The sequence below is a fragment of the Triturus cristatus genome, chromosome 3_2 (genome assembly GCF_964204655.1).
Source record: "Triturus cristatus chromosome 3_2, aTriCri1.1, whole genome shotgun sequence".
Classification (NCBI taxonomy): Eukaryota; Metazoa; Chordata; class Amphibia; order Caudata; family Salamandridae; genus Triturus; species Triturus cristatus.
In genome coordinates this window covers 829,534,048-829,560,369 of record NC_140584.1, presented here as the reverse complement: position 1 = coordinate 829,560,369, position 26,322 = coordinate 829,534,048, and the positions used below count along the sequence as shown (strand labels likewise).

General features: G+C 50.3%; 1 protein-coding gene across 2 annotated transcripts in view; it reads left to right on the top strand.

The window, feature by feature from the left end:
• The window catches only part of PRPF8 (pre-mRNA processing factor 8), a 178,899-nt gene that overhangs the window by 142,037 nt on the left and 10,540 nt on the right, over nt 1-26,322 (top strand). For both annotated transcript variants that reach the window (XM_085649062.1, XM_085649063.1), the window contains exons 38-41: nt 12,309-12,548; nt 12,726-12,867; nt 13,673-13,813; nt 14,012-14,151. In XM_085649062.1, coding sequence (XP_085505188.1) covers nt 12,309-12,548; nt 12,726-12,867; nt 13,673-13,813; nt 14,012-14,151 — 663 coding nt within the window. The remainder of the gene's footprint in view (nt 1-12,308; nt 12,549-12,725; nt 12,868-13,672; nt 13,814-14,011; nt 14,152-26,322) is intronic.

Sequence of the window (26,322 nt, the reverse complement as noted above, 5' to 3'; positions counted from 1 at the left end):
AGGGCAGGCTTCAGTGAAGTACTGTCGGATGCCCAGGCGGCTGCTCGCCAGGTTATACAGAGTGGCTTGGATACAGCAGACTCAGTTGCCAGGGTCATGGGGTCTTCAGTTGCCACCAGGAGGGGTGCATGGCTTAAGTCCTCCGAATTTTCTTCGGATGTCCAGTCGACCTTGTTGGACTTACCTTTTGATGGGTCTGGTCTGTTCGGGAAGAAGGCTGATGCTGCTCTCGAGCGCTTCAAAGAGAGTAAGGCTACGGCTAGGTCGTTGGGCCTTCAATCCCAGCCGAGAGGTACTTTCAAGAGGTACAGAGGTTTTGGAAGGGCGAGTTTTCGTTCTTATAGACCAGCCCAGCAGCAGCAGCAGCAGCAGCAAAGCTCCAAGGGATATAGAGGAAGACTTAGAGGTCGCTCACGTGGCCGTCAACTCTCCTCCTCCTCTTCCTCTTCCTCAGCCCCTCCCACCACCGCAAAACAGCCCTAGATTCGACATTCCGGATCATGCTGGTCCTGTGGGGGGCCGGCTTACACATTTTCTGCAAGATTGGGAGTCTGTAACTACAGATCTCTGGGTTCTGGATCTTGTAGAAAATGGGTACGCCCTTCCCTTTCAGGAATTCCCTCCAGTTTACCCTCCTTGCCAAGGTGCTTGCTCGGAGGACCACCGTCTTCTCCTGCAGGAAGAAGTCCTGAAGTTGTTTCAGAAAGGGGCGATAGAGGTGGTTCCGGAGCAGGAGAGGGGTCAGGGATGCTACTCCCGGTATTTTCTGATCCCGAAGAAGGACGGCAGATTGCGTCCGATACTAGACCTCAGAATCCTGAACTTTTACCTGAAACAGGAAAAGTTCAAGATGCTCACCCTTGCGCAGGTTCTTCAGGCGCTGAATCAGGAGGACTGGATGGTGTCGCTCGACTTGCAGGATGCGTATTTTCACATCCCCATTCTGAAGTCGCACAGGAAGTATCTCCGTTTCACGGTAGGGTCGCAACATTATCAGTTTGCGGTCCTCCCGTTTGGTCTTACTTCGGCACCTCGAGTCTTCACAAAGGTGATGGCAGTGGTGGCAGCCCATCTCAGAAGATCGGGAATTTCGGTTTTCCCTTATTTGGACGACTGGCTGATCAAGGCGGAGTCGTCGGAGAAGGTGCTGTGTCATCTGCAGGATACAACTCGGCTGTTGTACAGATTGGGTTTTTCGATCAACGTGCCCAAATCTCACCTGGTGCCCTCTCAGCGCAACCTGTTCATAGGTGCGGTACTGGACACTACTGTGTGTCGAGCATTCCCTCCTCCTCAAAGGATTCTCGACATACAGGAAATGATTCCTTTGTTTTTCAGCGGAGCGGTTGTTCCAGTTCTGAAGGTCCTTCGCCTGCTCGGTCTGTTTGCTTCCTGCATACTGTTGGTCAACCATGCACGCTGGCACATGAGGGCGCTCCAGTGGTGCCTCCGCAAGCAGTGGTATCAGCACAAAGGGGATCTCAGGGAGTCTGTGAGGATCTCCAGAGAAGCTGCAGCGGATCTATCTTGGTGGAGCGTGGAGGGCAATCTGTCTCAAGGAAGGCCCTTTCATCTACCTCCATCGGTGACCACAGTGATAACGGATGCATCCACCTTAGGGTGGGGTGCGCATCTGGGGGATCTGGAGATCAAGGGTCTTTGGTCTCCAGAGGAAAGGTTGCTTCACATCAACCTTCTGGAGTTACGGGCGATACGCTTAGCGCTCAAGGCCTTCCTCCCTTCCCTTCGCGGTCAGTCTGTTCAGATTCTGACGGACAACACTACCGCGATGTGGTATATAAACAAGCCGGGAGGAGTGGGGTCTCTTTGTCTATGCAGAGAGGCCCTGCGTCTATGGTCCTGGGCTCAGGACCATCGGATTTGTCTGATGGCAAATCATCTGGCCGGGGTGCTGAACGTGCGTGCGGACAGTCTCAGTCGGCAGTTCTCTGCCGACCACGAGTGGAGGCTCCATCCGGAGGTAGTTCGTCACGTCTTTCGGACGTGGGGAACTCCTCGGGTGGATCTGTTTGCCACTTTCGAGAACGCGCACTGCCTGTCATTCTGCAGTCTCCAGTATCCGATGCAGGGGGCGTTGGGAGACGCGTTTCAGTTGAGTTGGGGCTCACGACTCCTTTACGCGTTTCCTCCCATACCCTTGATTCCTCGGGTTCTGAGGAAGGTTCGCCAAGACCGGGCCCAAGTTATATTGATCGCCCCGGATTGGCCAAGAAGGGTGTGGTACACAGATCTTCTCCACCTCTCCTCGTGCCCTCCGCTCCGTCTCCCTCTGAGGGCAGACCTCCTCTCTCAGTCGGAGGGGCAGGTTCTACACCCCCACCTCCAGAGCTTACACCTTCATGCCTGGAGATTGAACGGGGGCAACCTGAATTCTTTCTCTCTCCCGCCAGATGTGGTGGATGTTATTTTATCGGCCAGGCGACACTCCACCAAATCCATATACTCCTATAGGTGGTCTAAGTTCTCTGGTGTGGAGAGAGGTCGATTGATCCCTTGAAGGCTCGTTTGTCTAATATTCTGCAGTTTGCTCTTTCTCTTGCTCAGCAAGGCTTTGCTGTGGCTACTGTAAAGGGATATTTATCTGCTTTGTCGGCTTTCCTATGCCTGCCGGATCAGCCGTCCTTATTTAAATCACCTATTGTGCTTAGGTTTCTCAACGGCCTTACGAATAAATTTCCTCCTACTCCCTTTATTGTACCTCAGTGGGACTTAAACCTTGTACTGACTTATCTTATGGGTTCTCCCTTTGAGCCCTTACATAAGTGTCCCTTGAGACTGTTATCGTTTAAAACGGTTTTCCTCATTGCAATCACCTCGGCAAGGAGGGTAAGTGAGCTTCAAGCTCTTAGTTCAAAACCCCCATTCTTGACTGTGCATGCTGAACGAATGGTTCTCCGGACCAGGGCTGCGTTTTTGCCTAAGGTGGTAACTCCCTTCCATCTGGGGCAATCCATTACCCTTCCTTCTTTTTATCCTCCCCCTCACCCTTCCAAGGAGGAGGAGAGACTTCACCGCTTGGACCCTAAGAGGGCGGTGAGCTTTTACCTGGACAGGACTAAGGACTACAGGATTGATGACCAGCTCTTTGTGGGCTTTGCTGGCTGCAGAAAGGGTCGTGCGGTGCACAAGCGCACCCTTGCAAGATGGATTGTGCTATGCATCAAGATCTGCTACTCCCTAGCCGGTAAGGAGCCTCCGGAGGGTTGAAGAGCTCATTCCACTAGAGCAAAGTCTTCTACCTCTGCTTTGTCTAGGGGTGTTCCTGTGGAGGACATTTGTAGGGCGGCAACTTGGGCCTCCCTTCACACCTTTGCAAAACATTATTGTTTAGATTCTGAGGTGAGGAGGGACGGTCATTTTGCCCGTTCCGTCCTTCAGGATTTTCTGGTATAGGGGGATGGACACCCTCCTCCGGGAGCGGGGACTGCTGTGGAATCTATTCACAAGGTGAGGAATCCACTGGCAGATGTATCCATCAGAAGAACAAGTTACTTACCTTCGGTAACGCTTTTTCTGGTGGATACAGTATCTGCCTGTGGATTCCTCACTGACCCACCCGCCTCCCCGTTGTCCATCCTTCTATTCCAGTGACTCTATGACGGTAATTCTATTGATGATTTCAAATGTATTTCTGGCTGTCAAGGACATTGGGTTATTTCTAGTGCTTTGATGTTTCTTTTCCACACTGTGTGTGTTGATATGCATATTGTGTACTGTGTATGCTGTTTATGTACATATTGCTGTCAGTCCGTCCGTGTGCCTCGAAGGCACGGAAAAAAGGGGCGGAACTGACGTCATCACGCCGAGGAGGTCTTCTTATGGAGCCGGTGACGTCAGTGGAGTCGCGAGCGGAGCCGTGCCTCTGTGACGTCATCTTCGACCCCATCGGCGTGGACTGCTACAAAAGTTTCCGAATGTTGCTGGCGCAGGGGATATTCACAAGGTGAGGAATCCACAGGCAGATACTGTATCCACCAGAAAAAGCGTTACCGAAGGTAAGTAACTTGTTCTTTTGTCACTTGGCTGATTTTTGGTGAATTTTTGCAGTTTTGAAAAGTTCACACTTAGAAGATTTTTGAAGAAAAAGCCAGTCAATGTTACCCTATGAGGAAAATGAAGTTAGCGGTTTAAGGGTAAGTACTCGACTGGTAGTGTTGAAATTCCGGGCATGGACTCAGGGGTCCCCCAGTGTCAGGTAGGTACAGTTGGTTCACCCTCAGCAGTTTCAGGACGGCCGGGTGCAGAGAGAGTTGGGCCCAATGTTATCCTATGAGGGATAGGGGGGGCCTTGGTTGGTGGCTGCTGTCTGGCAAGCCACGCGGCTGTGGGAGCTGGGCTCCTGGTCACTTACTCAGGGCAAGTGGGGAAGTAGGTTAGTGTAGAGAGGGCACTGCCAGGGCCACTCGGGCGGCTGGGTGCAGGGTGCTTTTGAGCCTTGGGGCGCTCAATGGAAATCAATGGGAATGTTCCGGTTTGGAAAGAGGCTGCAGGCTCGGGGACGAGGATGTTTCAGGTGCCACCACCACTTCGAGAGGTAAGTTGGGTAGTTGTAGGTTAGGTGGGTACCCCGGGATTGGGCACAGGGGGTCGCAGGGCGCCGGGTGCCTTTTGACGTCGGGAATCTTACCCTCTGGTTGATCGCGGCTGGGGTGGCACTTGGTTCTGAGGCTGCAGGCTTCTTCCGGGATGTCGAGGGAGGTCCTTGGGTGCCGGACTCTGGGTCACAGTCGCCGTGGGGTCGTCCTCTGGGTCTTTGTCCACTCCGGCACTGGCCAGGCTTGGCTGGTGCAGAGTGTGTTGGGTCCGCGGTCCCGGGCTGGTGCCAGGGATAGCAAATAGGTTTCTTGAGTAGAGCCTCTACTCGTGGGAGTCCCAGGGGCTTAAAGCTAAAAGGTAGCCAGGTCCTCCGGGGTTGGTGAGGTTGCTGGCCACGAGGGATGCCGCGCTGGTGCAGGTTCGAGAGTCGACAGGCCGGTAGGGCTGGGGCCAAAGCAGTTGGTGTCTTCTTCTCTTTTTAGCAGCTGCAGGGCAGGTCTTTGTTCTTCTTGCTCTTCTTGTCGTTTTCTATCTGGAATCTCGGGAAGGAAGGTTCAGGGTGCCCCTAAATACTAGATTTAGGGGCGTTACAGGTAGGTGAAGGCCAGGGACCAATGGGTCCTTGTCCTGGGGTGGGTACAGCCCCTATCCTGCCTCTCTCCTGTGGGAGGGGGGCAGTAGCCTAATCCTGATAGGGTAGGGCCTCCCATCTTCAAGATGGCGAGAGCCCGGAGATGTGCTTCACCTCGCCTCCCCCACCTGAGGGGTGGGGTGGGCAGGCTGGCACATCCCCTGTCCTTGTATGGGGTTTTCCGGCCAAGCTTCCCGCCAGAGTGGGGGGTTGCAGTGGCCTGGGGAAACTCCAAATGGCGGCATGCCTTTGAAGCTTCCCTTTGCTCATCCTGGGGGAGGAGATTTCTCACCTCACCCAGGATGTGCATTGTTGCAGGCCCGGGAGAGCAGGGGCTCTCCCACCCAGGGGTCCAGCAACGTGTCTGCTGTGTGGCAGCCTGGGCAGCCTCTGAGCAGACGTGGATTGTAAGTTAGCTGTAAGGGGGCATCTCTGAGATGCCCTCTGGGGTGCTTAGTACATTAAATCCTACACTGGCATCAGTGTGGGTTCAATGTGCTGAGAAGCTTGATACCAAACTTCCCAGGCTTCAGTGTTGCCAATATGGTGCTGTGGAGCTCGTGTTTGACAAGCTCTCAGCACCATGTATTCTTAAATGACAGCACTGCACTTACAGTGCCCAGGAATGGACCCGGGTACTGTAGGGGCACAGGGCTCCTGCTCCTGTGCCCAGACCATAGGCGTAATGCACCCAGCTAGAGGGGTGGCTGACATATGCCTTGGCAGTGTAGGTGATGGGCATGGTACACAGTGATGTGTGCCATGTCGACTCTTTGTTTTGTCCTGCACCCAGACACTCAGCCTGCAAGGGCAGTGTGTGTGTAAGGGTACAGGGCCTCTGAGGGTGGCACAATGAGTGCTGCAGCCCTTAGAGGCCTTCCCTGGTCACAAGGCCCTGGGTACCTAGGGTACCATTTACTAGGGGCTGACATGTGGCTAGGGTTTGCCAATTTGGAGTTTGTGTGGTTTAAGGAAGGAACATAGGCCCTGGGCACCTGATTGGCAGGAACCCAGGGTACACTCAATCGAAGTACATTCAGCAATTTAGCAAAAAGTGGGGGCATACCATGCAAGAAAGATGGCACTTTCTCACAACGTGGCGGGGGGTTTAAAAATAAATACAAAATATAAGACTTACCTGGTGCTGCTGGCTGCCTTGAGCCCCTCTGTTCCTGGTCCCAGCAGCACATACTCCTACCAATCCCTCCTCTCAAGCATAAGAGCAGTGTGGAGATTGTCCTGAGCAGGCTAGATTAACATTTGCTCAGGCACAAGGAGTCTGTGCTGTTTCTCCAACCTAACTGTGGAATACAGCTGGGTTGGAGAAACCTAAATGCGCATGTCAGTTTGGCCAGCCTTAGAAGCTTGCCAAGCTGACATGCACATTTAGAAGTGCACATCTACCAGTCTTCATGCCCCGACCCTTCCACTCTGTCAGTTGGACAGAACTATGGGTTTGACGTTGGTGCTGGCATTGACACAGCTTGAATTGATGTAGAACAGGAAACCAGAAGTGCAATGTTCTCAAAGTTCAGAGCCGAACCCAAAGCAGGTTCAGGAGACAGTCCGTGCCAAGGGCTGGTCTGCTCGCGGTAATATAGCTGAAGGCCTACGCCAATCCATGAGACCTTGTAAGATGCCTAAAGTGCGAAGCATAGACTCCTTTAATTCCTTAATTGGATAGGGCATTGCCATCAGACTCTGGAATGCGAGGTGTATCCAGATCCTCTGCAGAATCGGTTCTGCTGCAGAATCTGCTCTACATAAGGGAACCGGAAATAAGGCAATGGGCTACCAAGACTTCCTTGCGAGTTTGAAATGGAGTGTGTTGAGGCTGGAATGAGGCCTGTTTGGACTTCTTATGCTTCCTTTTTAGGTCTCGCCTGGCGTGGGCTGCGCACATGCGCAGTCTCGCTGGCGAGATTTAATGATTTGGGGTATTTTCTGTAAAGGGCATTAAGCCCCGCCCCTCTTTTCTATTGGCCGGCGTCACCGTTTATGCTAAACGTTGGCCGGCCATTGCAAAGAGGTGTTGGTGACGTTTTCATTCGGCTTTCTGAGCCGTCTCATTTGGACTGGCTTGTCTACCTTCCTTCTGCCGTGAAAGCTTTCTTATCTTTATGGGGCCATAAAGACAAGAAAGCTTTCACGACGGACGAATGTGGAAGTGGACCGTGCTTGTTATTTCCATTTCGTAAGAGATCGCATCCGAGGGAGCTCTGTATATAATGAGACTAAGGAAATGCCAGCAGTAAACGGGAAGAAATCTGTTTTCAATTAGCCTTCCTTCTGTGGGAGCCTTGTAATGTACTGCAAGTGTTGAAGGGGGTGGGGGATGGGCGAGGGAGCACAGAACAGGAGAGGCACAGAATGAATTCAAGGTTGCAGCCTGCTATCCATGTTGTTGTATAAAGGGCCTGTCCGGCCACGGCCGCACCCTTCATGCTGGTGGACTTGGATTTCCATATCATAGACCGGACAGATGGGGGGGAACGCATTAATTTTCATGGTCTGCTCTTGACAACTGGTCAGGCGAGGAGAAAGCGGAATTAAAGGCCAACCGAGAGAGACTGAACTAGGCCACTGCCAATGACCGCAGCTGTGGTGCCAAAATAGTCGGCAGAAGAGGCCGCACAGGGAATCGGACAAGCTCATGACACAGAGTCAATGGGGGTGCAGGAGTCAACCAGCGTGCAAAGCCAGACGACTGCAATTACAATAAATGAGAATCATTCTGAGGCAGAAAGGGGAGAAAGGTTCAAGTACAGAATGGAAGAATTGGGAAGGACTAATTTCTTCGACCTACACTGCCCCTTTCCTTATCCGGGTCATCCTCTTTCACCTTGCCCCTGCTGTGATTTCTACTGCGGATTACCTCAGAGCAGTGACCGACGTTGAAACACATTTCCCCATAAGTCACCTGAGTCACTTATGCCACAGGCACAACCGAGCTCCTTTTCACTGGTGCACAATTTGGAAGAGAGAGCACATACACTGAAAGCCACGTTTCTGCACCGATTGCCACACGTTTTCACCATTTATTCAAGGATTGGACGTGGTCTAACTGCTAGAGCGGTCGACCTCGAAGATGGGGAACAGGGTTTGAGCCTTGGCAGGGACGCTCAACATCCGGTGTTTCTGGGTAAATCTCTTAATCCCTGTACCTAACAAAATAAAACATTGTGTGTCCGTCTGTAAAGCAACTGGTGCTCATGTAAAGCGCTCTGATACCTTTACACCGGAACAAACTATTTTTCTAAAAAATGCACACATTGTGGCTCAAATTTAAGCCTGGAAGTTTCTGGGTCTCTGGGCATAGGCAACTTTAAACGTGAGCCCCATAGTATTCTAAACCCGCTTTCAATGATATCCTAAATGAATGAAAAGGTTTCACCCGGACAAGGTTTGGTGCCAGGTGAAAAACTGTGCACTCATGGGGTTCCAGCATATCTTACAGACCCGGTGGTGCCGGTAACGTCTGGTAGCCGCCCTGTCAGGCTCAAGGGGGCAATCGTAATGAGGGTCTTAACGAACAGTGCTACACGTGGCATCAAGGTGCAATCAGACTCGAATGTTAATTTTGAGTCCTGTTGAAAGGACACGGTTGGGCGCCAATGGGAGGTTTTGAGAATAGGTAAGGGGCGCGCTTCCTATCGATCAGGAATATCTGAAACGGGGCCTAGACTGGTAGAGCACTGACGGGCCATATACGAAGCCGCCAGGCTTGCTGATTTGAACACTGGGGACACGATGATGACGCCGCAAGCAAGCCTTTGCCCTTTAGTTTCGGACCGCGTCTCGACATTCAAAGTGACGACGCCAAGAGCCAGGAATGAACAGGAAAAGTGGAACATATTGGAGAGAGTTGGCAGACGCTCAGCTTTTCACTGCCGGCTTTCGGGAGGATTAAAACGTGTCCCTCGAAGCGACGTCTAATCGGACGCGTCCCAGAGCCACGGAATGGCTCCGCGCTGCCTTCCGATAAGAGTTTCCTGTAGCGAGGGCGGGCTCGGACCACCACCGGTACGCACTAGAAATGCAGAAAACAGGCCTACCCGAAATGCAGTCGCCCTACGTTGGAAGGCTCGCCGATGACACTTTATCCCCACTGCTGAAAAACGAAGTGTCAAGTCATCTCGCGAGACCCTCATCTCGGGAGACCCGCCAGTGTCTCTTGCATTTTCAATTACAGGTCGCTTTAGAAAGTTCCAAGTTTCTGTTTTATGTCACTCTTTGTAAGCATTCCTTTTGTTGTGTTACCAAGACACGGGAATACATTATCACAGCGAGATGTACACTTCCTTACCTATTATTGTCAGTGGTGAAAGAAAGCCACGTTCTTCGTATGTGAGAAAGGAAAGCCAACTTTTGACTAGTAAACTTGTAATTGCAGTCAAGAGCGCCCCTACAACTTAGAAATGCAATAGTTCTTGTTTGTGGATCTAGTTCGGGCAGTATGGAAACTCGGCCTCCAGCCTAACCAGGTGAGCTATGCTAATGCATGGAACCATCCAGTGCTTAATTTGTCAAATATGCAGTGCCGGGGCCCAAAGTTGGGCTCAGAAGGCCTCTGCTAGTGCTATCGAAAGTCAGGGTGCCGATTAGAAAGGCTGTGTAGTCTGGATTTCACCCCATGCATCTTTACTCCACCCGAGACACACCTGCCACTTGATGCGACCTCTGCAGCTTCTTGTTCATCTCTGCTTTCTGCTATTGTCATATATTTTCCTGTCTTTCTCTTCATACTTCCCTTCCCCCCCCCCCCCCCCCCCCCCCCCCCATTGGGTGTTTCTCTCAATTGCTGTGGATGAAAGTCTGTTGAGGCAAAGTACGGTTGTGGTCCCCAAAAATGTGTGGCGGCGGGCCCCATCAGTAACCACCGGGTCAAATTAAGCACTGGGTCCACCTATTGTTTTAACAAAAGTCAAACACTGAGGCTCCAACAACTCTAAACATGAGCCTCAGAGTGTTCTAAATCCGTCCTCCAGGTTTTCATGAATGTGAACCTCGGTGACACTAAACCCAGGACCCAAGCTGCTCTGAATCGGACAATAGCTCTACTGTTCTTGTAAATCTAAGCCCAAGGTCGCTCTAATTTTGATTACAGACTGCTATACTATACAGCAAATCTCCCGGCACTCTAAATTAGGTGCCAGGTGGGTTCAAAAGTTGTGCTGTATCTTGCTGCTCTCACACAGGGATCATTATACCTGCAAGAAGAGCCACAAAAGTGCACATCTGGCATTCAAAATGGTGCAAAATGCTGTCCGTCAAATCCTGAAAATGATATCCGAATGCTTGGTGTTCAGCATGCTACCGGCAACTCTGTGCTCCCCAAAGTGTTCTTAACTGAATATCCTGCACACGCTAGAGCAATGAACACCACATTTCAAAGTCATCAATTTGGGCAAAAGAGGTTCCAGGTCAATGCCCAGGCTGACCTACAACTGGGCCTGATGTCAATCTAAATTCATGTCCAGGCCAGCACTAGAAATCCGTGAACCTGGGGCCCAGGCTGCCCTAGAAAAAGGACCAGCAAAACACATTTACCCAACAAAAAGCAGGACTTTTAGCTTTCAAAATCGGATAAACGTGTCCACCCAAAAGATATTGATAATTTTACTCCTAATATTTGGTGTCCTTCACATTACTTGGATTTTTGCATCCTCAACACTAACTCGTAAATGTGTAACTCTCTCCCAATAAAACGGCGAGTAAACCTCCATTTACATTTAATAGGCGTTACTCCAGACCCTGTTTAAACCCCTCTGTGGACAAGTGTACTAATTACCTGGAGCTCATAGGACTTCCACAGCAGCTAAAGGCAGCGTGACACAAGCCCCAACCAACATGGCTGCATAGTAGGCCCACTGCACTAGTCTGTGACTTAACATGCAGAAAGGGGGACTTGTATTATATAGGTATAAGACACAACTGTTGAATAACTAACTACCAAAGCTTTTCGTAATGAACAATACTGCTGTTGTCCATTCACAAACACCAATTTTCTCTACCGAATAAGGGTAAAGGTTTTCTGAAGACTTTCAAATCATGCCCTGCAGTCTGCGCACAGATTGCTGCAAGATAAACTGCTGAGTTGCACAATTAAATCTGATGCTTGCAAATGTGAGCAGGTCTTAAAACCAGACCACGCATAATGAGACATCACATGCAGAATATGTACAGGCTGCACCCCATGATTGAAATAAACAAGCATTGAAAATGTAATAGGTCTCGCCTTTTGATTAAGTTAACGCCATTTGCTTTGCTAATGGTATTGTATAGCAAAGCAAATGGCTTTAACTTAATAAAAGGCGAGACCTATTGCATTTTCAATGCTTGTTTTACTTCAGCTTACACGGAGGACGATGAAGATATGTGGCAAAATACAGCTTGGCTTCACAGTCTCGGATCACCTTCTGGTTCATCAGGGCACAATCCCTGCTTGACTTGGAGTGGTAACTCGACCCCAAACCTCAGAAGCACACATTGTCTGGATCTGTCAAACATTTGTTCAAGGCAGTCCCTACAAAAGTTAAAACCTGTAGTCTTAAGTGGGACGTATTTCCTTGCACACTCGTAAAATTTGGAAGAAATAAGCTAGTCAACTAATAAGGAAAAGTAGGTGTTGGTTCCAAATCTGTGAACGACGGTGTGGAAAGAATGGAACTGGCATCCAAGGTTCTGGTTGTCACTTTCTGTGTGGTAGTGGAATTGCACAGTGCCAACTGTTGGCCCCCTGGTTTAAGCTGAAACATTCTCGAGTTTCAATCTGGCTCCTGATGATTTTTTAAAAGTGGAGATTCTGATCTGATAGAAGTATTCATTAGAAAAGCTGAGTCTTAGAACCATCTAAAGAAAATTAATTTAGATTTTTATGTCTGCATCCTGTACTCGTAGAGACATCTGGGTTTTGTTCCCTGCATCCTATGTGCTATAATGGTAGGAGCGATGGAAAGCTGTGGCACAGTGCATTTTGAGTCTCTGGCTGTAGGCCTCCTTTAATCTGGCAGCAAGGATTGATTTCTTGAAAAATGTAGTAGTTTCTGTGTTCTCATGCAAGATCAGCCACCTCGTCTCACGGATGGTAATAATCTGATCTCTCCCTTTTCCTTATCAGTGTGAACGTGGCTTCTCTGACTCAGTCTGAAATCCGAGACATCATCCTGGGGATGGAGATCTCTGCCCCATCGCAGCAGAGACAGCAGATTGCTGAGATTGAGAAGCAGACGAAGGAACAGTCACAACTGACAGCTACGCAGACGCGAACAGTTAACAAACATGGAGATGAGATAATCACCTCCACAACCAGTAATTATGAAACGCAGACCTTCTCTTCCAAAACAGAGTGGCGTGTCAGGTAAAAGAAAAACAAAAAAGGTTATGACTGGTGGGGAGGCGGGTCTAATGAGATTGACCTTTTCATTAAGCAGCATTGCCTATAACCTGCTGTCATCAGGACAGCTTCAACAGCAGAGTGGATCTACAATACCTGGGTGTTGGAAATGGCCCATTAATCAGATTTTGTCTTTCACAGAGCTATATCTGCTGCCAATCTCCATCTGCGTACAAACCATATCTACGTCTCCTCTGATGACATCAAAGAAACGGGCTACACATACATCCTTCCCAAGAATGTTCTGAAAAAATTCATCTGCATCTCTGATCTACGGGCTCAGGTCAATATTTGATATCTTATACATAATCCCTGTCATGAGGAGTCCGTACCATCTGTTTAGAGATCTGAAAGACGGGTAATATCGTAAGAGCTAAAAGTGGTCAGGAATAGCTGTCAACCCCTGAATTTAAACCTCCAGACCAGAATGTTGGTTAAGAGAGAAGGGCAGATAGCAGCAGAAAAGACATACAGACCCACTATCACCAGCGTAAGATTATAGAACAAGTATAACTGGTATCACTAGTGTGTGAATTGCAGGGCAAGATGAGTCAGTACCACTAGTGTGGGGCTAGAAGGGTGGAGTATTAATAGTGTCAGAATTAATAGGCAAGAAGTTCCTGTACCACCAGTGCAGAAAACAAAAGGTGATGATGCGGAAACACCACTATTGTAGGAGTAATAGAGAGAAAAGAAAGTACCACGAATATCTGGAGCTGTGCGGCAACCAGATCACTTTCGACCAGCATTGGAAGCCGCACTCCTAGAGTGGAAGGCAGTACATGTGTGGAACTACAGACTATGGATAGGTTATGCTTTGTCTAAGAAATGGAGGGTAAGGATGGCAGTACCATTGTGGAATAGAATAACAAATGGAAGTGCAATCACTAGGGTAGGAAATACAGGCTAAGAAGAGATTTCACCCCTGGTTTGCGAACTACATGGTATACTCGGATGTGCAGCCCCACCAGAGTGCAAACGTTTCTTTATGAATGGCAGGTATCGTGGGTGCTGAAGTTCGTATTTCTTGTTGTTATGAGATGTCCATTGGTAATAGTATGGTCATTGACAACTTGCTTTGTCTACAGATTGCTGGTTACCTCTACGGGGTGAGCCCCCCAGACAATCCCCAGGTGAAGGAGATCCGCTGCATAGTTATGGTGCCACAGTGGGGGACCCATCAGACTGTGCATCTTCCAAGTCAGCTCCCTGGACATGAGTATCTCAAGGTAAAGTATTTCCTCAGAGCTAGACACGTTTTGGTTTTTTTGCACACAAATGTACTTGCCCGCAAAGTCACAGCTTATTTTATTCACATTCAGTACATGAAACCTGAATCGCCATTCATTGCTACACATTTGGCTTAAAATTAAAAAAATAACAGACGGCTGTTCTATGAATAATTTGGAGCATTTTTCCCTCTGTAGGAAATGGAGCCACTGGGCTGGATTCACACTCAGCCAAACGAGTCCCCACAACTGTCACCGCAGGATGTCACCACCCATGCCAAAGTCATGGCAGACAACCCTTCGTGGGATGGAGAGAAGACTATCATTATCACATGCAGGTGAGTTAGGACTAGTCCATGCAAAGGCTGTACCATTGTAGCTGTTGTTGGGTGCCTGGGCTGCGTAGGCACATCGATGCGTAGGAATCGGCACAAACACTGGTAATGCTGCAACTTTCTAATTCTGGAGGCCTGCAGGAGACCTCTGTTCGAAAGGTTCAGTTTGAGTGAATCTTTAGCCACTTTTCTTTATCAATCAGTTTTGAGGTCTTTGATGTCTGACAGATCAGCCACTTCACATCTTTGAATCAAATCAGAAGTGATGTGTAGCAGTCTTGCTTGCTTGAATCTAGAAGTTTTGCAGCGTGAATCTTTCTGGATTCACTATGCTGTGCATTATTCCGCGATCTGGTGGTTGGGTCCGGATTCGTAGTCTTTATCTTTTTTTTTTTTTCTTTTTTTTTTTTTTTGTAGCCCAGGTGGGCGTCGACGTCCCACCATTTGGTGCACCTCTCGTGACGTCGTCGTGCTTCCTGCGGAAGTCCCACCTTTGGGGCGCCATCTTCAGATTATTTTTTCCGCCGTTGGGTCTGGATCGTCATCGAGAAGCTCCAGGATTTCAATCGAAGGAAAAAGGAGAAAACGCGAGTTTCGTCGAGAAAGAACTACTGAGATCACAGAGAGGAATAACTTGCATCCGGGGCGCGAAGAAGGAAGAATTTCCAAGGAATTTTCTTCGACGCCCTTCGAAGATGCGCACTAAGAGGCTCTGAGCGCAATGGACAAGACACCATTCAAATTATGCCCTAACTGCCACCACAAGTTCGCGCAGAAGGACCAGCATCCGGTCTGCAACCTTTGCCTACCGATCAACCACCCGAGCAAGGACAAACGCCTGTTCAGCTTTCGCGCCGAAGACGCTCCGGGTGAGAGAACGCCAGAGAAGAGTGAACTTCAGCATGGAAGGCAAGGGTAAGGCCCCGTCGCTTTACGATCTGGGCCTCTCCACCGACGATTAGGACAACATCGCCGAAGGACCCGACGTCTTCTTGGTCGCAGAGACCGATTCGAAAACGCCTGACGAGGTAAGAGAATCGTCGAGTTCAAAACCCCCGAAAGGGCCTCGAAAACCCGAGACCGACTCTCGAAAATCTGAGTCAAAGTCCTCAAAAGGAGCACCGGCGCTGAAAATTTCGACGACCAAGGGTGGATCCATGGACAAAAGGCCGACCGGATCCTGCGAGAAGGACTCCCTGGTGCCGAAGGACGCCGAAAGGCAGAGTTCGTCGAACAGCCCACGAAACGGGGCGTTCGACGCAGAAAGACAAGCCAGCGTCGACGCAAGCTCCGTCGAAAAGAGCCGCGGTCGACGTCGAGAGCATCTCCGAAATGGAGACGAAGAAGAGAAGGCTCGAGGCGGAGATGGAGAGCATCCTTCAGAGGAAGAAAGAGTTCGACGCCAAATTGAAACAATTCAGAATTCCAACGACTCCGTCGACGGACGTCGTCGAGATCGAGGAACAGGACGAATTCTACGCCGATGGGCTGCCGAGAGATCCTGAGGAGGAGGAAGAAGGCACCTACTATGAATGCGAAGACGAGGAAGGCGACCAGCAGTCGTTCTACGGCTCGGCGCCATCAACCACTCGCGAGCTGGAGTGGCAAGACATCGACGCCGAAAATCCCGAAGAGGCCGTGGACACGTATCCTTCGAGGCCTTCGCCGCCCGACGACATCGGGGTGTACAATATGGTCGTCAGGAGTGCTGCAGCAGCCTTTGGGGTAAAACTGGACGAGGAGAAGCCGAAAGCTGATTTCCTTCTCGAGACTCTGCTCCCCATTCAGACGAGGAGCCAGTTCCTGCCCATGCTCCAGAGCGTAATGAACCAGGGAAAGGAGGCCTTTAAGTAACCAGCAACATGCCGGTCCATCACGCCCAGGACGGAGAAGAAGTACAAGCACTCCTCCCTGGACCCGCCTTACATCAAGGGAGCGGTCACTGCCGACTCCATCATCGCTTCCACTGCCAGGAGAAGGGCCAACGTGCCAGCGACCTCGGGGCCACCCCCGATAAGGAAAGCAGGAGAATGGACCTCACTGGAAGGAAGGTCGAAAGGAACGCTGCAATGCACTGGCGCATGGCGAACTCCCAATGCGCTTCTCAATCGACACAAGTACCAGCACTGGGACGAGATGGGGGAATTAGTCAAACACCTCCCTGAAGAGTACCGCCAAAGAGCCTCCCACCTTGTGGAAGAAGGTAAAAACATAGCCAACTCATGCATTAAGACTGCATTGGACGGGGCGGAAACTTCAAGCAGACTAATGGCCATAGGGATCACCGAACGAAGACAGGCCTGGCTGACAATCTCTGGATTCAAACAGGAGGTGCAGAGCAACATATTAAACACCCCTTTCAACGGGGAAACACTATTCGGGGCGACAGTGGACGAAAAGCTCACCCAGCTGAAGAAAGAGAACGAGACGGCAAGGTCCATGGGGGCCCTACAGTTCAGGGGGATGAGAAGAGGCACTGCAACTAGGAGACCCTACGGTAGAGGGGGTAACCAGCAGGGAGCGTAGCACCAGACGTTCCAGCAAGGACAGCAGGGTGAAAGTCACGGCCAGCAAAGGCAGCAAAAACAAAACTGGCAGTACCAGCCTCGGGCCAGTCCTTTTGCGGGAGGGGAAACGGACGTGGCCAAAGGAGACGAGGGGGTGACCAACCCTCATCTAAGTGACTCGGCACGCATGGGGACGCTCACCCCCAACATACCCCCAGGGGTGAGGCGCAATGCAAAAACAACGAGGGGGGGGGGGGGGAAGAGACCCGATCGCCTACGAGCATCCAACACCGGTAGGCGGAAGACTGGGCCTCTACCTACGGGAATGGCAACGTATAACCACGGACAAGTGGATACTGAACGTCATACAACACGGTTACTGCGTGGACTTGGAGGGGACGCCCCCAAACAGAAGACCAAAAAGAAGGCAACGCTCAGGTCAGGAGCTTACTCAACTCAGAGAGGAAACACAGAAGCTGCTCGAAAAGAGAGCCATCGAGCCAGTGCCTTACAAGGAAAGGAACAAAGGGGTCTACTCGAACTACTTCGTGGTACCAAAAGTAGACTGAAATCTCAGACCCATCCTGGATCTGCGATACCTTAACAAATACATCAGAACACAAAAGTTCAAAATGACATCACTACAGGAGGTGCTGCCCCAAATAAGGGACGGAGACTTCATGTCCACCGTGGATCTCAAAGATGCCTACCTGCACATCCCAATAAACAGAAGTCACAAAAGACTTTTAAGATTCAGCATCAACCAGGATCATTACCAATTCACGACCCTGGCCTTCGGGCTAAAAACAGCACCAAGGGTATTCACGAAATGCCTGTCGGCAGTCGCAGCATACCTACGAAGGAAGGGGATTCATGTGTACCCTTACCTAGACGACTGGCTGATCAAAGTAAACACACACAAGAAGTGCGAGAAACACGCAGCACAGGTGACAAAGACACTGACGAACCTGGGGTTCTCTATACACTGGGGGAAGTCTTCAATGAAGCCAGAACAGGTGAAGATTTTCCTGGGAGCAAAAATCAACACCATAAACAGAACGGTCGTGCCCAGTGACAGGAGAGCAGCAGCCCTACTGAAGGAGACGAGCCTCTACCAGAAGGGGCGAGTTCTGACAGTGAGAACAGTGAGCAAGATCATGGGGATGATGGCGTCATGTATCCACCTGGTCCCAAATGTACGACTTCACATGAGACCATTCCAAGAATGGCTACAACAGCAATGGTCACAGGCAAGCGGAAGTTGGGAAGATCTAGTGGTTGTTACGCACGCAGTGCAGGAAGAGATAACTTGGTGGAACAGGGACCACATAACTGCAGGGAAAAGCCTGGCACCACCAAGCCCAACTGTGACCATCACCACAGATGCATCTCAAAGGGGATGGGGAGCACACATGGACAAACTCAGAGTGAGGGGTCTGTGGGCTCCGGCAGATGCGGTCAGACATATCAATTACCTGGAATTGAAGACTGTCCTGCTAGCCCTGAAGGCATTCCAGAAGCACCTGTACAGCCAGAGAGTGTTGATTCAAACGGACAACACCACAACCATGTTTTATATCAACAAACAGGGAGGGACACCGTCGTTCCTCCTTTCCACTCTGGCACAGGAGATTTGGAGATGGGCCATACCTCTCAAGATAGACCTGCTGGCAATTCACCTACCAGGGAAGGACAATGTGGAGGCAGACTGGCTAAGCAGGCAGACATCGGCTTCACACGAATGGGAGCTCAATGGGCACGAAACGCAGAAGCTTTTCCAGAAATGGGGAACTCCCACAATAGACCTGTTTGCAACACGCCAGAATGCAAAATGCCGAAGCTTCGCGTCCAGGCAACCAGATCAGCAATCCCAAGGGAATGCCCTATGGATAAGCTGGTCAAGGACATTTGCCTACGCTTTTCCGCCGATACCACTGTTACACAGGGTGCTCGAGAAATGCAGAACCAGCAACATGACACTGATCCTGGTGGCACCACAGTGGGCAAGGCAGACTTGGTTCTCCCAAATTCTAGAAATGGCTCAAGGGCATCCCCACAGATTCACAAGAAGAAAGGACCTGCTCTCCATGCAGAACGGAGAGGTTCTACATCCAGAACCAGAGAGCCTCAGCCTGGCGGCATGGCTCCTGAAGACTTAGAGTTTGCGGACCTTAGATTGCCTCCAAGCACTATGCGAGTGCTGCGAGAGGCAAGGAGACCAACTACACGCAAATGCTATAGTGCGAAATGGAAAAGATTTACAATATGGTGTAGGAAAAATGGGCTGCAAAATAAAATGACTAAGGACTCTACAGTGCTGAGATACCTCACGCACCTTCTGAAAAGTAACCTATGCTCGACCTCCCTAAGGGTACACCTAGCGGCGATAGTAGCCTACACAAGAGAGGAGAAGGGTGGAAGTTTCTTTACGTCGCAGGTAGTAAAGAGATTCATGGAAGGAGCGAAAAGAATCGCGCCACCTAAAAGGTTGCCGCCGCCCGCATGGAACCTCAACGTGGTCCTGACAGAGCTTATGAAGGCACCGTTTGAACCCATACACAAGGCCTCAATGCCAATTTTGACTATGAAAACGGCATTTCTGGTAGCCATAACCTCGCTACGCAGGGTGAGCGAACTGCAAGCACTAATGCTACAAGAGCCCTACATACAGATACACAAGGATAGGGTTGTCCTGAGAACGGACCCACATTTCATGCCTAAAGTCGTGTCGGCGTTCCATATGAACCAGAGTATTCAGATACCGAGTTTCTTTCAAAACCCAACTTCGAACGCAGAAAAGGCACTACACACTCTAGACGCTAGGAGAGCGGTGATGCACTACATTGAGAGGACCAAGGAGCACAGAAAAACTCAGCAGCTCTTTTGTGTCCTTTGCATCGAGTTTCATGGGGAGACCTGTGACAAAGGGCACCATTGCTAGATGGATTGCACGAACTATACAGTTTTGCCACAAACAGGCAGGACAGGAGCTAACGGAGGGGCCTCAAGCTCACTCCACAAGGAAGAAGGGGGCAACCATTGCCTTTCTGGCAAACACGCCCATTCAGGACATATGCTTGGCGGCAATATGGGCTTTTGTCCACACGTTCACCAAGCACTACTGCGTGGACATACAGATGAACAAGGAAGCACAAGTAGGACAGAAGGTGCTTCAACACATATTCAACGACCAACGCTCATCTACCACCCAGCCGCCACAAAGATAACAAACCGCTACAAAGTCTATGCACAGCATAGTGAATCCAGAAAGATTCACGCTGCAAAATGAATAGTTTCTTACCTGTCGGTGTAGTTTTGCAGCTTGAAGATCTTTCTGGATTCACTAGCGAACCCACCCACCTCCGCCAGGAAGATGAGGCTGAAGGAAGAGGGGGGAAAACAGAGAAGTACAGAAGGAATGAAATACTACAGAAAAGTGGACATATAATTTAATCATTCGCCTAGGGTTAAAAAATAAAAACGAGAGGAAAAAAGAACCCGAAGATGGCGCCCCAAAGGTGGGACTTCCGCAGGAAGCACGACGACGTCACGAGAGGTGCACCAAATGGTGGGACGTCGACGCCCACCTGGGCTACAAAAAAAAAAAAGAGACTACGAATCCGGACCCAACCACCAGATCGCGGAATAATGCACAGCATAGTGAATCCAGAAAGATCTTCAAGCTGCAAAACTACACCGACAGGTAAGAAACTATTCGTTCTATGTAAAGATTGAACACTGGGGAACTCCCTGTGGGTAGAGGAAAAACAGGTCACTTTGGGGCCTCAATCTTCCTCAGTTGGGATTTCGAAGGGAAAAAATAAAACCATCTAAGAATTGTGCTGCTAAAGCCCATTTGTGTAGACTAGAAAAGGAGGACTGTTTCATAGTTTAAAATAACAGTTCGAGGCATGTGTGCTGTAGATACACATGCTTTGCATACTCCTGCCATCTAGTGTTTGGTCTGGATGTTCGCAAATTGTTTTCCTTTGAATGACCCTGTTGGTGCGAATGCCTTTTCATCGCTGCAGTAAGTCTGGGACCCTGACGCCTCAAACTTGGTACTAGGCCTTCGTGAGGATGGTTCTGAGGCTTCTTAGAGTTCTGGGTTTGGCGTACAGTACAAGGAAGATGCACAAAGTGTAGATGTGGTCCCTGCAGTAGAATAGTGGTTTTGATGGCCCCTGTACTGGCAGTGCCTCTTTGATGCTGTCCAGAACTCAGACACTGGTCTCCTGTATGCCTTCCTGCCACTACCTCGAGTTCTGAGGAATGTTAAGACTGATTAGTGTCTTATCTTAATAGACCCGTGCAAGGGTCCCACACCCAAATCTCGACAGCCTACACCTCCATGCATGGAGATTGATGAGTGACAGTTAAATGTATTGAATTGAGCATTAAGTGGTAGATGTCCTTCTTTGAGCCAGATGCCTACCTATGAAGTCCATTTATGCCAGACACTAGACACTGTGGCTTGGTGTGAGGGGGGTTCTGTCATCTCGTCCCTCTGTAGGCCAAACTTTCTAATGTAGTATTGTTGGTGTCGTCATTGGCCTAGCCCAGCCTTGCAGTGGGCACAGTTAAGGGTTACTTGTCAGCCCTTTAGGCCTTTTTATGTTTGCCAGCTAAATCCTCTTTTAATTATCGGCTGTGAAACTTTTTCTGAAAGGCCTGACACTATATTTCCTGTAAAGCTGCTTGTCATGCCTCAATGGGACCTAAATCTAGTCCTGACGCACCACCTTATGTTCACGCCATTTGATCCTGTTCACAGTTGTTCGCTATGGCTTTTGACAATTAAATCAGTCTTTTGTGTGCCATGCGAGGGAACTAAAGGTGTCACAGTGCAACCTCACAACACTATTTTCTTCCCATACTAGTGCTGAAGACTCTGGCTGTCTTCCTGCCAATGGTGTTATTGCACTTCCATGTCAATCAGTACTTGCCCTGCTGAAATTCTTTACACCGCCACACCCCTTGAGAGAGGACAGGCTACATCAGCCCGACTCAGAGCCTTGAGTTTCTACTTTGACTGCATGAGAGATCATTGCATGGATGATTAGCTCACTGGGACCAAGTAAGGCAAGGCAGTGCGCAAGAGATCTCTGTTGCGGTTGATAACCTTCTGCATTCAGTTCTGCTATGCTCTGGCTAAGCAGTACCCCTAGAAGGCCTGCAGGCTCATTCCACCAGGACCGAGGCTGGCTAAGATGACAGGCGAAGAGGACATCTGTCTGGCTGAAACATGGGCATCTGGGCATACATTCACAAAACACTGTTGCGTTGACAGTTCAGTCTGACAGTAGAGACATTTTGCCTGTTTGGGCATGCAAGATTTCCTAATTTGAGTCAACCCCTCGGATCCTCGGTCTTTGGAAGGTACTGCTGCAATGTCTATTCTAAAGGTGAGGAATTAGCCATCAAAATAAACAAGTTACCTCTAGTAACGCTGTGTTCGAGGCATATGAGCTGCAGATTACACACTGTGCATAGATCGCCATCTGGTGTTGGGCCCAGATGTTGCAGTTGTTTTTCTCTTGGAGAGTCTTTGGAAGTCACGAGGTATGTGACTCCTCCTTTGGATCGTATTGCGCATGGGCTTCGGCTCCATCCTTAGATTGTTTTTTTCCGCCATCGGGCTCAGATGTGTTCTTCGCGCTCCGGTTCCGAACAGTTTCCAGTTCTCCTAATCGGCGCGCAATCTTTCCTTTCCACGGTATTGTTCTCGATCGCGATCTCCCACACTCGACGCGACTCATCATTAGAAGTCTTCGATTACGGTCGTCGACGCAGGCCTTCGGGCCCACCTCAGCTCCGGTCCTGGCTCATGGAAAGGACTCCATTTAAGAAGTGTCCTCGATGTGGGTCCAAATTTCCCCACGCCGATCTCCATGAGGTGTGCAATCTCTGCTTCTCCTCAGAACACGAGACTGTCCGGCTTGCAAATCCTTCCGGTCCAAAAAGACCATTTGAGACCGAAGGGCAAGGAGAACCATGGCACACTGGTCGACTGCAATCCCTGACGATAGCTTCGGAGAAGGCGTCAATGTTCCCGAGGACCAGCACACTGAAGAGGGCCTCGTCAGCGCCTCCGAAGCCGACGACTCCGATGTCGAGGGCACAGAGGGGCGTGAGTACTAACATCGATCCCCACCCTCTACGGCATTGAAAAATGCTTTAGTCATGTCTTCGCCCTGGGGCCTAGGTACGACCAAGGACACTGCTTCACATACCTCGCTTTCGGGCCCGGTTAAGAAGCCCATCAAGCCTTCTGGCAGCTCGGGCTCGAGCCAGCCTGCCGTCGGTGCTGAGAAACACTCCTCCGCACCGAAAAAGAAGATGGCTTCCTCTTCCTCCTCCGCGCCGAGCTCAACACCAAAGCACTCGGCGCCGAAGACAACCACTAGCTCCTCGGTACACCATCCCCGGAACCGAGCAAAAAAATCCAAAGCCATCGACACCCACACCTCGAAGCCCAAAGCCATCTCGGAACTGAGGAAACAACCGGACATTTCTAAACCCCACAGTTCAAAACAACAAACTGATGACTCCAAGACTAAAAAACCTACGGCTCCGACACCTTTGGCGCCGACGGATCGGCCCCTCACAGAGGAACTATTTCAGCCCGATCCACTCCAAAAAACAATTATCAAAGACCCTAAAACTGGACATTTGATGCTCAGCATCAAAAAGAGACCGCTGGACAAGCCTGCGCCAGCTCCACCTCCAAAGAGAAGAGACTTTGCTACCTCCCCTTTGAGACTACCCTCACCCCCTCCTCCACCTCCTCTGCCTCCCCCACCTCATCATTCCCCCACACCCTCTCCGGATGAGGATGATGACTATGTCTACGACGACACAGGGGACAGACCCCATGACCAACCCATAGGGGACCCCACTCCTACAGGCTCCCCAGACCCATAGGACGACTACAACATCCCAGACGTCCCTAACGTCCCGCAGGACAACCTTTACCCTTCCAGACCGCCCCTCCCGGAAGACACTATGGGGCTTAACCAACTGCTCCATAGGGCTGCACACTACCACGGAGTTGATCTCCATACAGACCCCGTGGAGGAGGACTTCCTCCTAGATACTTTTGACACTACACACAGGGCCACTTCCATTCTGCCCATGCTTAAAGGGGTTATCAAACACGTGCCAGAGGTCTTTAAAGACCCGGTCAGAGCCAGGGTCATCAACCCTCGCATCGAAAAGAAGTATAAGGCCGCCCCTACAGACCCCACCTACATCAGAGGGCCCGCACCACTAGACTCCCTAGTGGTCTCCACTGCAAGGAAACGTGGAAACTCCCAGGCATCAGGCGAGGCACCACCACCTGATAAGAGTCCAAACTCCTAGATGCCTTTGGCAAGCGAACTGCATCCCAAGCTGCAAACATATGGCGCATTGCAAACACCCAAGCACTTTTAGCACGATATGACAGGGCACATCATGATGAGCTAGAAGCGTAATGCAACACCTCCCTGATAAATACAAGAATAGAGCCAACGAGCTAATCCAGGAGGGTAAAACCATCACCAACACCTCCATACGCTGCACCCTCTGTTGCTGACACCGCCTCTAGGGCAATTACCACCAGCGTCCTCCTCCGTAGACATGCCTGGCTACGAATTTCGGGTTTTAAACCCGAGGTGCAGGCTTCCATCCTCAACCACCCTTTTGACCAAGAACATCTCTTTGGCCCAAACGTTGACGTTGCCCTTGAGAAAATGAAGGACACCGATACGGCAAAGTCTATGGGAGCCCTACAGTCACACCCTCCTAGGCGCTCCTTTCGCCGCTCTTCCTTTCGCAGCACCTCCAGAGGCTACTCCTCCGACTGCACCTCTACTTCCTATAAAGCCCCTACACAATCCACCTTCACTAGGCGTTACCAGAGAGGCGGCTACAGGGGTAACAACAATAAAGGCAGAGGCAAAACTAATACCTCCCGCTCTGCCTCCACCCCTACCTAATGACTTCCCTCCACTCCCCCCAGACCATCCCACTCCAGTCGGGGGCAGACTCCACAATTTCCTTCATGTCTGGGCTACTATCACCTCTGACAAATGGGTAACAGAAATAATTCGGTCAGGCTACTGCCTCGAACTAATATGTATCCCCCCAAATATTCCACCCAAACAACGCCCAATGTCACAGGAACATTTGTCACTTCTAAAGCAGGAGGTAATCTCCCTCCTACAAAAGAGTGCGATAGAGCTAGTTCCTGCCCACCAACAAAATATGGGAGTTTACTCCCTATATATTTTCTCATACCAAAAAGGGACGACACTCTAAGGCCCATCCTGGACCTCAGACCCCTAAATCACTATATACACTCAGACCAATTCCACATGGTCACACTCCAGCAGGTACTTCCCCTGCTCTCCCAAAACTACTTCCTTGTCACCCTAGACCTCAAGGACGCCTATTTCCACATTCCCGTTCACAAAGCTCAGTTTCTCAGGTTTGTAGTGGACGGTCAACACTATCCATTCAAAATTCAAAGTGCTCCCATTCGGAGTCACCACAGCACCGCGAGTGTTTACCAAGTGCCTGGCGGTCGTGGCAGCACACCTGCGAAGACAACACATCCACGTCTTCCCATACCTAGACGACTGGCTAATAAAAGCCAGCTCATACAACCAGTGTGTACAACACACTCACGCCACTATCTAGCTACTTCACGAACTGGGCCTTCACAGTAAACCACATGAAGTCCCATCTGCAACCGTCCCACGTAAAACAATACCTAGGTGCCACTATAGACACCTCAAAAGCGCTAGCCTACCCCAGTCCTGCCAGGATAGTAAGCATTCAGGCTCTACGCGCCAAATTTCAGCCAGAACACTCTCTTCCAGCTCGAGTGTTCATGCTACTTATAGGAATGATGGCCTCTAGCATTTTCGTAGTACCTCACGCAAGACTCCAGATGCGTCTTCTCCAAGGGTGCTTAGCGCGCCAATGGAACCCGGCCCAGGGTCAATTGACAGATCAGGTGTTGGTAGACGGTCGTGCCCATCGCTCTCTGCAGTGGTGGACCACCACAAACCTTTCCAAAGGGTGACCGTTCCTGGAGCCTATTCCTCCGATAGTACTGGCAGCGGACGCATCGCTCTCCGGCTGGGGAGCTCACCTACTATATCACACCATGCAGGGCAGGTGGACATCTCAACAAAAGTTACTCCACATCAACTATCTGGAGTTACTAGCCATATTCTTGGCACTAAAGGCATTTCAAACACAGATATCAGGCAAGGCCGTCCTAGTCCGCACGGACACCATGACAGCCATGTACTATATACAGAAACAAGGAGGCACTCACTCTCCGCAGCTCTCTCAGCTAGCACAGAGCATATGCAGATGGGCCATACCCCAAAAAATCTTTCTCCTAGCCCAACATGTCCCAGGAGTCCAAAACACTATGGCCGATCTGCTGAGTAGACAAACACAACAGATCCACGAGTGGGAACTCCATTCACAAGTTCTTCACCCGTACTTCCAAATGTGGGGGCATCCACATATAGACCTCTTCGCCACCTACGAAAACGCCAAATGCCCAAGCTTCGCCGCCAGGTATCCACACCCATTGTCCAAAGGCAATGCGATATGGATGAACTGGTCAGGCAAATTTGCGTACGCTTTTCCGCCTCTCCCGCTCATT